Source organism: Dama dama, chromosome 12 (assembly GCF_033118175.1).
Source record: "Dama dama isolate Ldn47 chromosome 12, ASM3311817v1, whole genome shotgun sequence".
NCBI lineage: Eukaryota > Metazoa > Chordata > Mammalia > Artiodactyla > Cervidae > Dama > Dama dama.
The window spans coordinates 91,192,859-91,206,011 of NC_083692.1; the positions used below are offsets into that span (position 1 = coordinate 91,192,859).

At 44.8% G+C, this 13,153-nt stretch overlaps 1 protein-coding gene across 3 annotated transcripts in view; it reads left to right on the forward strand.

The window, feature by feature from the left end:
- Positions 1 to 2,796: 2,796 nt before the first annotated feature.
- Positions 2,797 to 13,153, forward strand: part of ARSB (arylsulfatase B) — a 158,955-nt gene continuing 148,598 nt past the window's right edge. For all 3 annotated transcript variants that reach the window (XM_061158101.1, XM_061158102.1, XM_061158103.1), the window contains exon 1: positions 2,797 to 3,117. In XM_061158101.1, coding sequence (XP_061014084.1) covers positions 2,812 to 3,117 — 306 coding nt within the window. In that variant the 5' untranslated portion in view covers positions 2,797 to 2,811. The remainder of the gene's footprint in view (positions 3,118 to 13,153) is intronic.

Below are 13,153 nucleotides of genomic sequence, written 5' to 3' on the forward strand. Positions count from 1 at the left end.
GAAAAGAGAAAATGTCATCGATATTATTACTTTATGCCCTGTGAGTAGAAACCAGGAAAATCAATAGAAATTTGCATTGTTTTTTAAGCATTAAAATATCCATGGCAAAGAATTTTATCTAAAATAATTTATCAGTGAAATAAAAATTTTAATGATTTAAAAATTATTCTTATTACTTTAATGTTAAATTAAAATTTTTTCCTGTTAATTTTTTTTTCATTCCACCAGAGATGAAAAGTGGATGTAGCATAAACTAATCTACATCTGCAAAGAAAAAAAAATTCTATGTATTTTATGTATGTAAGAGAGCAGAGACATTACTTTGCCAACAAAGGTCCGTCTAGTCAAGGCTATGGTTTTTCCAGTGGTCATGAATGGATGTGAGAGTTGGACTGTGAAGAAAGCTGAGTGCCGAAAAATTGATGCTTTTGAACTGTGGTGTTGGAGAACACTCTTGAGAGTCCCTTAGACTGCAAGGAGATCCAACCAGTCCATCCTAAAGGAGATCAGTCCCGGGTATTCATTGGAAGGACTGATGCTGAAGCTCAAACTCCAGTACTTTGGCCACCTCATGTGAAGAGTTGACTCATTGGAAAAGACCCTGATGCTGGGAGGGATTGGGGGCAGGAGGAGAAGGGGACGACAGAGGATGAGATGGTTGGATGGCATCACCGACTCGATGGACATGAGTTTGAGTAAATTTCAGGAGCTGTTCAGGGAGGCCTGGTGTGCTGCGATTCATAGGGTCGCAAAGAGTCAGACACAACTGAGCAACTGAACTGAACTGAACTGAAGAGGGAAATAGTCTAAAATGTGCTAAAGTATAATTATTTTTTTAGAAAGATAAAATCATGACCCTTATGCATATATAAAAATGAATACATGTTAAAGATCTTATTTAACTCATTAATGAGAAAACTGGTGAAGTGTTAATAGCAGTTCAAAGGACAATCCAAGGAACAGATCAGGAATATGACATGTGTAAATGGAGGCAACCCACTCCAGTACTCTTGCCTGGAAAATCCCGTGGATGGAGGAGCCAGGTAGGCTGCAGTCCATGGGGTCGCTAAGAGTCAGACACACTAAGCGACTTCACTTTCACTTTTCACTTTCACTCATTGGAGAAGGAAAGGGCAACCCACTCCAGTGTTCTTGCCTGAAGAATCCCAGAGAAGGGGGAGCCTGGTGGGCTGACGTCTATGGGGTCACACAGCGTCGGACACGACTGAAGTGACTTAGCAGCAGCAAATGGAGGCAAAACTTTTTCTACAGTGGTGGTGGTGAGGGTGCCACTTCACTGGATAGAATTCATTTGCATGTGTATAAACCTGGTGGCTGAGATGGTAAAGAATCTCCCTGCAATGCAGGAGACTCTGGTTCAATCCCTGGGTCTGGAAGATCCTCTGGAGATGGAAACGGCAACCCACCCTCAGTATTCTTGCCTGAAGAATTCCATGGACACAGGAGCCTGGCAGGCTATGGGGTCACAAAGAAACAGACAGGACTGAATAACTAACACACACAATTAGTTTTCATCGCCTATAGCTGGCTGGTTATCTACAACCTATAGGTTACCTACAACCTATAAAGTTGTAAAATGATTCCCATGGAATCAGATGCAGATAACCTGCAAGGATACTGTGCAAAATGTCTTCCTCTACAACTGTTAACAGTTCTTGTCTGTCTCCAGACACAGAGTAGGCTGAGTCTTGATGGCAATGGGAATATACTGGTCATAAGGCTAACTTCCCCATTCAATGAGCATGTGGCTAAGGGAATTTTTCCTTCTGTCCACAGATTATTTAAGGCAAATGAGATATTTTATTTCTTTGGTTCACTACTTGATTGTGGGGGAGCCAGCTGGTGGCTCAGACAAAGAATCTGCCTGCAAGGCGGGAGACCTGAATTCCATCCCTGGGTTGGGAAGACCCGCTGGATCAGGGCATAGCAACCCACTCCAGTATTCTTGTCTGGAGAATCCCACGGACAGAGGAGGCTGGCGGGCTGCAGTCCGTGGGGTCGCACAGAGCCGGACACGACTGAGAGGTTAAAGTTCAAAGCACACACACACACACACACAAAGTTCAAAGCACAGCTCTTAAAGGGAGCATGAACCGCATAGGTTTTTTTTTTTTTTTTTTGCTGGTGGGGAGGAAGTGGCTTCACAGGCATGCGCTATTCTTAAATGAATCGGAAACATCCAGACCTCTTGTCTCCATCGTTCTCCCACCTGCACGACGACGGGTTCTTTGGTCAGAAATAATTCTGCTAGAAATGAGTCACGACTTTTAAAACATCATAGCTCAAGATCTGGAGTCAGAACTGAGTTTGAGTCAGGCTCAGCCAACTACAAGCTTGTTTATTGCTTATTTATTGGGGGAGGAGGGGTAGGCAGTAATTGTGATTCCTGGCAGCCAGGGTTGTTTCAAGATGTAAAGAAATGAGGGATGTGAAACATGCTTTGTAAGCTGTGAAGAATTGGTAAAAAGAACAGATCTGCTCTCTTTCAGGGGTGCCACGAGGCACAGTTCTTCCGTGGAAAGATAAGAAGTCGTGGCTGCTTTCCAGCACCCACGGAGCTGCCACGGAGCACGGCAGCTGGCGCGGCCCGGCTTCTTCCAGGCTGACTCCTCCCCACCGGCCCGCGTCGGAGGCGGCGGGCGCGGGTCTCCCTTGCCCGCGGCCAGCTGGGGGTGAAGTCCCGAGCCGGGACGGGGGCGGGGCGGGCCCGGGCCGCCCAGTTCCTGCTTCTATAAGCGGTGCCTGGGGCCGGCGGCGCCGCCACAAACGCGGGCACGGCGGGGGCGCAGGATGGGCGCGCGTGGCGCCGCGAGCCCGCCGCGAGGCCCCGGGCCGCTCCTCCCCGCCATCCTCCCGCTGGGGCTGCTGCTGCTGCTGCCGCTGCCGCCGGGCTCGGGCGCCGGAGCCGGCCGGCCGCCCCACCTCGTCTTCGTGCTGGCGGACGACCTGGGCTGGAACGACGTGGGCTTCCACGGCTCGGCCATCCGCACGCCGCGCCTGGACGCGCTGGCGGCTGGCGGGGTGCTGCTGGACAACTACTACACGCAGCCGCTGTGCACGCCCTCGCGGAGCCAGCTGCTCACCGGCCGCTACCAGGTACGCAGCGCCCCCGGGGCCCGCCCGGCCCGCGAGCCGCTTAGAAGTGGGCCCTGGACCCCGAGCGAGCCCGAACACCCGGCTGCCTCCGCGGCCTGACTCTCGAAGGGGCGGCTTCTCTCACCAGCGGCTCCTCCCAGGCCCGCAGCCCGCGGCGGTGTCTGCGCATGCCCGGCCCCAGGGCGCCGCCTCTACCACCACCCGCGTCCTTCCGCGCCCCACCTCACCCGGGGGTTTTCTGCCTTCGGTTTTCGGAAGGTCCCGGAAAGGGGCTTCTGGGCAATGCCAGCTGCGGGGCATTGCGAGTCAGTAGGCTGGAGACCCGAGTGGACTCCGCCTAGCGGCCTTAAAGTGGGAGGACGGAGAAAGAAGGGAGGGGCCCCCACGAATGGAGCAGGGGGAGATGGGGAACCAGGAAAGCCGGGGTGGGGGGCGGGGAGGCGGGCGGGGGGCGCGTTAACAGGAAGGAAGAGTGCGCAGTGGGGCCGGTTTTGTTTCCGTGCGAACCCAGCGGTCCTACGTTAGGACTGCCCTACCAAAGGTTTAGTTTTTCCAAGTTGTCAGCAGTCCTGGAATGAAAACCAGATTGATATTTCTTGGGCTGATGACTTTCCGCATCCAGGGATCAAACCGGGTCTCCTGCACTGCAGGCAGATTCTTTACCATCTGAGCCACCAGGGAAGCCCCAGACAGCATTTCGAATACCTCTGAGACACTGCTCCATGGAGGTAGGGGAAGGTCAGGTTACATATGATTTTAGTGAAGGCTGGGGTGGTGTGTGTGCAGTCAAGCACACGTTTTTGCAGAGGCTTGCTGCTAGTCATGAATTAATGACTTTAGTGCTTTTCTGGATATGAGGAGATGTATGACTTGAGCTGATAAAATCTTCTCCTGAAAATATCTAACTCTCTGAAGGCCTGGTCTGCCAGTTTTTCCCAGAGCAGAGAAAATTTTTCCCAGAGCAGTGCCTCATTCCTAGTCTCAACCCTGAACTCCCTTCATGGGGTGTTGAAGGTCAGCAGCTGCAGTGGCTTGTGACCCAACCCTTGTAGAGGCAGATGGCAAGTGCCAATGCTTAGTTGGCAGAATCACATAGCTAGAAAGTGGTGAAAAGGGGTTCTGTGCCTTTCTTGTATCCACTAGTCATCTCAGGCCTCTAGAACTGGATTTTTTTCTTAACCTGAATAAGATTGACGTTTTGTGATTATGATAAACACGATAAACAGGTCCTGCTTGAGAACACAAGCACACGTCCGTCTGTGTGTCCTATTTATTCAGCAGCCCCTTACTGTGAGTCACAGGGATGCGCTTGAACCTTGCCCTTCCAAATCTGTGTTTCAGATCAACCCTAGCCTCATGTCCTGAGATCAAGGGAAGGGCAGGGTTCACTTCCAGTAAAGATTTGCATAGTGGTCTGAGACTTTTAGAAACAGAAAAGATAAGTCTGAAACGCAACTCAAGGTTTGCAGTGGAGGTAAAGGATGGTTCCCTTCACCATCAGCCCTGAGTACCTTCCACAGCTCTGACTGGCTGCTACGTGGACTCAGGAATCTGGGCTATAATGCAGATCTCACCCTGGACCCTTTGTAGGAGTAAAAGTGCATCTGAGTGAAGAGGGGAACGAAGGGAAGATGAAGTCTGCCCAAATGGTTCTACATTTGATCTGAAGTAAGAAAACTGAACTCAAATTGCAGAAGAATGGGAGGGCCATTCATTTCTCCAACTTCCTCCCTTCCAACAGTCTTAAACAGGAAAGCAAATACCACACTTGAAAATTTTGTTCATATAACTGACTGCTTTTGCCCCTGAGCATTCTCCCTGCTTAGTTACCAACATTTTATCTTTGGCGGGGGGGAACAAATTTCAGGGTTTAGACTACCCTGAGGTTAAGAAGTGAAGGAAGGGTAAAGGCTGCTTACTCCAAAAGAGTTTAGAGACCACTCACTGCAGCAACTAGCATCCCCAAATATTTTGCTTGACTTTTCTCCCCTGTTTTATTCTGACTTCAAGAGACTCAATTAGAAATTATCTTGGGTTCGTAAACATCTTTTTTAAAAATTATTTAATTGGAGGCTAATTACTTTACAATATTGTGGTGGTTTTAGCCAAAGATGGAGAAGCTCTATACAGTCAGCAAAAACAAGACCAGGAGCTGACTGTGGCTCAGATCATGAACTCATTATTGCCAAATTCAGACTTAAATTGAAGAAAGTGGGGAAAACCACTAGACCATTCAGGTATGACCTAAATCAAATCCCTTATGATTATACAGTGGAAGTGAGAAATAGATTTAAGGGACTAGATCTGATAGACAGAGTGCCTGATGAACTAGGGATGGAGGTTTGTGACATTGTACAGAAGACAGGGATCAAGACCATGCCCAAGAAAAAGAAATGCAAAAATGCAAAATGGCTGTCTGAGGAGGCCTTACAAATAGCTGAGAAAAGAAGAAAAGCAAAAAACAAAAGAGAAAAGAAAATATATAAGCATCTGAATGCAGAGTTCCAAAGAATAGCAAGGAGAGATAAGAAAGCCTTCCTCAGCAATCAATGCAAAGAAAGAGGAAAATGGTAGAATGGGAAATACTAGAAATCTCTTCAAGAAAATTAGAGATACCAAGGGAACATTTCATGCAAAATGGGCTCAATAGAGGACAGAAATGGTAGGGACCTAATAGAAGCAGAAGATATTAAGAACAGGTGGCAAGAATACACAGAAGAACTGTACAAAAAAGATCTTCATGACCCAGATAATCACGATGGTGTGATCACTTACCTAGAGCCAGACATCCTGGAATGTGAAGTCAAGTAGGCCTTAGGAAGTATCACTACAAACAAAGCTAGTGGAGGTGATGGAATTCCAGTTGAGCTATTTCAAATCCTCAAAAGATGATGCTGTGAAAGTGCTGCACTCAATATGCCAGCAAATTTGGAAAACTCAGCAGTGGCCACAGAACTGGAAAAGGTCAGTTTTCATTCCAATCCCAAAGAAAGGCAATGCCAAAGAATGTTCAAACTACCACACAGTTGCACTCATCTCACATGCTAGTAAAGTAATGCTCAAAATTCTCCAAGCTAGGCTTCAGCAATATGTGAACCGTGAACTTCCAGATGTTCAAGCTGGTTTTAGAAAAAGCAGAGGAACCAGAGATCAAGTTGCCAACATCTGCTGGATCATTGAAAAAGCAAGCGAGTTCCAGAAAAACATCTATTTCTGCTTTATTGACTATGCCAAAGCCTTTGACTGTGTGGATCACAGCAAACTGTGGAAAATTCTTCAAGAGGTGGGAATACCAGACCACCTGACCTGCTTCTTGAGAAATCTGTATGCAGGTCAGGAAGCAACAGTTAGAACTGGACATGGAACAACAGACTGGTTTCAAATAGACTTCTTTTCAAAAAGGCTGTATATTGTCACCCTGCTTATTTAACTTATATGCAGAGTGCATCATGAGAAACTCTGGGCTGGAAGAAGTACAAGCTGGAATCAAGATTGCCAGGAGAAATATCAATAACCTCATATATGCAGATGACACCACCCTTATGGCAGAAAGCAAAGAAGAACTAAAGAGCCTCTTGATGAAAGTGAAAGAGGAGAGTGAAAAAGTTGGCTTAAAGCTCAACTTTCAGAAAACTAAGATCATGGCATCTGGTCCCATCACTTCGTGGCAAATAGATGGGGAAACAGTGGAAACAGTGGGAGACGTTATTTTTTTGGGCTCCAAAATCACCACAGATGGTGATTGCAGCCATGAAATTAAAAGACGCGTATTCCTTGAAAGCAAAGTCATGACCAACTTAGACAGCATATTAAAAAGTAGAGACATTACTTTGCCAACAAAGGTCCGTCTAGTCAAGGCTATGGTTTTTCCAGTAGTCATGTATGGACGTGAGAAGTGGACTATAAAGAAAGCTGAGAGCTGAAGAATTGATGCTTTTGAACTGTGGTGTTGGAGAAGACTCTTGAGAGTCCCTTGGACTGCAAGGAGATCCAACCAGTCCATCCTGAAGGAGATCAGTCCTGGGTGTTCATTGGAAGGACTGATGCTGAAGCTGAAACTCCAATACTTTGGCCACCTCATGCGAAGAGTTGACCCATTGGAAAAGACCCTGATGCTGGGAGGGATTGGGGGCAGGAGGAGAAGGGGATGACAGAGGATGAGATGGTTGGATGGCATCACCGACTCAATGGACATGGGTTTGGGTGGACTCTGGCAGTTGGTGATGGACAGGGAGGCCTGGCGTGCTGCGGTTCATGGGGTCGCAAAGAGTCGGACACGACTGAGTGACTGACCTGAACTGACATGCATCAACCACAGGTGTACATGTGTTCCCCATCCTGAATCCCCCTCCCACCTCTCTCCCCATGCTATCCCTTTGGGTTGTCCCAGTGTACTGGCTTTGAGTGCCCTGTTTCATGTATTGAACTTGAACTGGTGATCTATTTCATGTACGGTCATATACATGTTTCAATGCTATTCTCTCAAGTCATCCCACCCTTGCCTTCTCCCACAGAGTCCAAAAGTCTGTTCTTTACATCTGTGTCTCTTTTGCTGTCTCCCATATAGGGTCATTGTTACCATCTTTCTAAAGTCCATATATATGCTTTAATGCATTGTATTAGTGTTTTTCTTTCTTACTTCACTCTGTTTCATCTACCTCATTAGAACGGATTCAAATGTGTTCTTTTTAGTGGCTGAGTAATATTCCATTGTGTGTATGTACCACAGCTTACTTATCCATTCATCTGCTGATGGACATCTAGGGTGCTTCCATGTCCTGGCTATTATAAACAGTGCTGCGATGAACATTGGGGTACACGTGTCTCTTTCAGATCTGGTTTCCTCGGAGTGTATGCCCAGGAGTGGGATTGCTGGGTCATATGGCAGATCTGTTTCAGTTTTTTAAGGAATCTCCACACTGTTCTCCATAGTGGCTGTTCTAGTTTGCATTCCCACCAACAGTGTAAGAGGGTTCCCTTTTTTCTCCACACCCTCTCTAGCACTTATTGTTTGTAGACTTTTTGATAGCAGCCATCCTAACCGGTGTGAGATGGTACCTCATTGTGGTTTCGATTTGCATTTCTCTGATAGTGAGTGATGTTGAGCATCTTCATGTGTTTGTTAGCCATCTGTATGTCTTCTTTGGAGAAATGTCTGTTTAATTCTTTGGCCCATTTTTTGATTGGGTCATTTATTTTCCTGGTAATGAGCTGCATGAGCTGTTTGTGTATTTTTTAGATTAATTCTTTGTCAGTTGCTTCATTTGCTATTATTTTCTCCCAATCTGAGGGCTGTCTTTTCACCTTGCTTATAGTTTCCTTTGTTGTGCAAAAGCTTTTAATTTTAATTAGGTCCCATTTGTTTATTTTTGCTTTTATTTCTATTACTCTGGGAGGTGGGTCATAGAGGATCTTGCTGTGATTTATGTCAGAGGGTGTTTTGCCTATGTTCTCCTCTAGGAGTTTTATAGTTTCTGGTCTTACATTTAGATCTTTAATCCATTTTGAGTTTATTTTTGTGTATGGTGTTAGAAAGTGTTCTAGTTTCATTCTTTTACAAGCGGTTGACCAGTTTTCTCAGCACCACTTGTTAAAGAGATTGTCTTTTCTCCATTGGATATTCTTGCCTCCTTTGTCAAAGATAAGGTGTTCATAGGTGCATGGATTTACCTCTGGGCTTTCTATTTTGTTCCATTGATCTGTATTTCTGTCTTTGTGCCAGTACCATGCTGTCTTGATGACTGTAACTTTGTAGTATAGTCTGAAGTCAGGCAGGTTGATTCCTCCAGTTCCATACTTCTTTCTCAAGATTGCTTTGGCCATTCTAAGTTTTTTGTATTTCCATACAAATTGTGAAATTATTTGTTCTAGTTCTATGAAAAATGGTGTTGGTAGCTTGATATAGATTGCATTGAATCTATAGATTGGTAAGCATCTTCCTTTAAAAGAGTCAATATTTTTGGGCGAGCCAAGTAGCCTCACTGGCCTCAGATGCTATATTCTGGTACCATTCTAAGCATTCCACATGTGTTAATTCATTTAAGTCTTACAACAATCCAATGAAATAGGTCCTACTATTATCATCCCTATTTGATAGCAAGGAAAACAATGAGGTGGTTAAGAAACTTGCTCATGGTCATGGGGCTGGTAAGCTGTGGATCTGTGAATCAAGATTTGACCCAGGCAGTATAGGTCTATAACCATTACACCCTCTTGCCTACTCAGACTTATTTAAAAATATCATTGCAAGAGCTGCTTCAGATTTACTAAATAATCTCTTTTATTTTTTAACATTTACGTCATTCCTAAACATCTTGATGAGAAAAATTAACCCACTACTTTTCAAGTTAGGAATTCCCTTTGTTAAATGTAAAGTGAAAATGGTGAGACATGTTTTATTTCAAAATGAGTCAGGCATTTTGCATAATTTTAGACAATAAAATGAAGAAATTTGATGACTATTTCAAAATTAGATACTTGAAAGAACTGCTTAGTGGTCTTATCTGTGAACTTAGTATAGGTAGAGATTCTCCCTTCCTTAGTCATCAAACTTTAGATTAGAAAATACAAACTAACAAGTTTTGAGTGATTGAACTTTGTATTTCCAAGAAATGCTGAGTTTTAGGTTTTTAACTTATAAGAGTATTTACTGAAGAGGACTAGTAGAATTTTGAGATGTGGGTTTCAGCTTTTGCCATGTCAGCCTTCAGACTCTGACCTCAAAGGACATGATTTTCCACGTCTATAATATATGAGAGTTGGAGTGAGCTCTCAGGCTCTTTTTAGCTCTAAATTTCTTTGATTTTAAGACTCTTGTGTTCACTAGAGCAAGTTTCTAACTTCAGAAAAGCACATATCTTACTCACTATCTCCACCTATTGGTAGAAAGAGAGATTAATCTTGCTCAACAGTGTCTGCTTTACAAGTTGCAGGAGCTGCTAGGAACTTGTTGAAAAAGGAATGTGAATTCGACCTTTTATTTTGAGACGTTTAATTTGTTCAGAATCCTCACATTTGAAACTTTTACAGCTTGCATACATTGGTGAAAATTGCACAGAGTTTAGATGGAGGGGAGGGACAGGTTGATCAGCAGAGGAGCTAAGTAGTTACTGGTACTCCAGGGACTGGAATTCAGGTCTCTGTCCACTTTGGCTAGTTTTCTTCCCACAGTGACTCATTCATCCCCTGTTTTAAAAATCTTTGAAAAATCTATATTTTATTTATATTTTGAATAGGAAATCCTATTCGAATTCCCCATATCCTTGCCAACACTGGTATATATTAGATACTCAACCATCTTCAGACATATGTTCTGTGAATATTTTTATCCTTATGTTTATCCTATGACAGTACCACATTATCTCTCTAAGGACAAATGTGTGAGGGTACAAACTTGTAACAGGTAGTAAATAAGATTTAGAGATCTAATGCATAGCACAGTGGATACAGACAATAATATTGTATTACAAGCATGGAACTTGCTAGGAGACTATAAGTTAATGATTCCAACCAGTAAAAGAAGACAATTATATAACATGATAGAAGTGCTAATTATCAGTACAATGGTGATCACATCTTAATGTATAAATGTATCAAATTAATATTTGACACATCTTAAATTTATACAGTGTTATGTGTCAAATACATTTCAATAGAGAACACACATATCCTAAGCCAGGGATTGTGAGTTCATGTCTCACCTGGGGTACCAAAAAAATAAAAAAACACATGTAATTAAGATGTTTATAAAAGTGGGAGAATAAGTAAATAAAAATCCTTCCACTTTTCTAATAGAATTTGTATACCACTTTTAGTTAGAACCAAAGACTTGAAAATCCTGAATTTCCTTATTCTTACAACTTGACTTCATTCGATACAAAATGTTCATTACACCTCTGCATTACCAGTTCACATTTTCAGCGTGGCTGTTTGTTCTCAAGTCGACTTCCCCACTGGGTTGCCCTGCCTGTCTCTGACCCAGAGAAGCACCCAATGTTGAGCAACTAAATGAATGACTTTCCTAAGCGCTTTAACACCTGTGTGTTTCCTGAAAGAGCTCACTGTCTTAACTGCTTAGGGTGGACAGGTCATTTCTAGTGCCCTGGCTTCCTTTTTAAGAAATTAAAAAAGATCAAAGGGTAACAAAACGGGTAAGCCTTTATAGAAGCGCTTCCTTCTGGAGGAAAAAAGAAAACAGTAACTTTGGTCCTCACCTGGGAACATTCTTACCTTGGGAACTGAGGGGGCCACTCCAGCAGGACTCTATAAACCTTGGCAGAGGATAAAAGCAATGAAAGATGATGCCAAGGTTTCATTCTTACGGGACCCATGCCACATTTCTCTTCATCACGTTGATAAGCGGACAAGAGACACTTTCACGCCTTTTCACTCACGCCTGTAGCAGAACCTTGGACAGGAAATCTAGGAAGGAGGCTGTGTGGGAGCATGGTGGCTGATACTTGACTTTCGCTTCTAGTTTGCGTTAAGAAAGAGAGCAGGGAGAAGAGGGCGTTGCTCGCCGCGGTGTGGAAAGAGGAAGCGATTCCGTCTAGGCAGGCTCTCCCCTCCCTGCGGCTTTTCATTGCCTCAGTCCTCAGCCTCTGTCAGCCCTCCAAAGGCGGGCCTGTCAGCGTCTCCTGTCCGGGGTTGCTTCTCCCGGCCTCTAAGAAGTGGGGCAGAGAGGAGTCAAGAGCTGGAAGAAAGGGGCGGAGTTTGGGAAAGTAGTCACACATGGCCTGCCGGGTGCTCAGTCGCTTCAGTGGTGTCCGACTCTTTGCGCTCCTGCGGACTAGAGCCCACAGGGCTCCTCTGTCCTTGGGATTCTCCAGGCAAGAGTACTGGAGTGGGTTGCCCTGCCCTCCTCCAGGGCATCTTCCTCACCCAGGACCGAACCCATCATTCTTACATGTCCTGCATTGGCAGGCAAGTTCTTTACCACTAGCACCACCTGGGAAGCCCAGTCGCTCGTTAGGAGTGTTCATATGACTTACTTCCCTGATGGCTCAGCTGGTAAAGAATCTGCCTGCAATGAGGGAGACATGGGTTCGATCCCTGGGTTGGGAAGATCCCCTGGAGAAGGGAAGGCTACCCACTCCAGTATTCTGGCCTGGAGAATTCCATGGACTGCATAGTCCATGGGGTTGCAAAGAGTCAGACACGAGTGAGCGACCCTCCCTCACTCATGACTTACTGCCGAAGTATCTAAGGAGTGAGCCATAAGAGGAGCATGTAGTCCAGGGGCCACTGGGGCCTCCGAAGAGAAAGCACTTGCTGGTCTTTTTTCCTGTGCTCATTTGAGGGGAGGAGTAAAGGATGCATCCACTCCACACTGACAAGCAAGAAGGCTGCCCTCTGCAACGAACACATCAGGGCTTCCTTGAAGGAAGGGGAGGGGGTGGTGGTGGGGGGTGACTTGCTCTGATGGGTCTTCTGTCTTTATTGAAGCCAAGTGTTCTTCCTAAGCCTAGCCTGAGCCCAGAGGCATTTTCCCAAGAGGGAAGGGGCAACTGGAGCCCTTAGTCTGCAAATGTTGAAGATATATATTTTTTTTAATCTAATTTTTACCTTTTTTACTTCCCAAATAATGGGAAAAGAGGGAATAAAAAGTTCGGAGTTGAGTGGACTATGAATCATTGACTTACAGGATTTTTAGGCTGGTTGACATTTGAAGTTTGTTATTCCAAGAATCACTCTGAGCATAAGCTGTTACTGTCTGGTAACTCTGTTTCCTTATTCATATCACTTTTCTAAAAATTCTTTTTCCTCCATATTGTCCTTCCTTTTCATTCTGGGCTCTCGACTGGATTTATAATTTAAACAGGAAGGCACTGAAACAGCTTTTGCCTTGTTTATTCCTTTTGCAAGCAACATCCCTTTGTGGTTTAGTCAGAGATTTACACTCTTCGCTAATCAACACCAAAATAAATAGACCCTTAAAACTGTCAGTGACACCGGCCAGTTCTGCAGCCCGAGTTCTGAAGGACTAGGCCAGATGGCAAAGCCAGGCCCCCAGCACACAGAATGTGTGTTCTGTAGC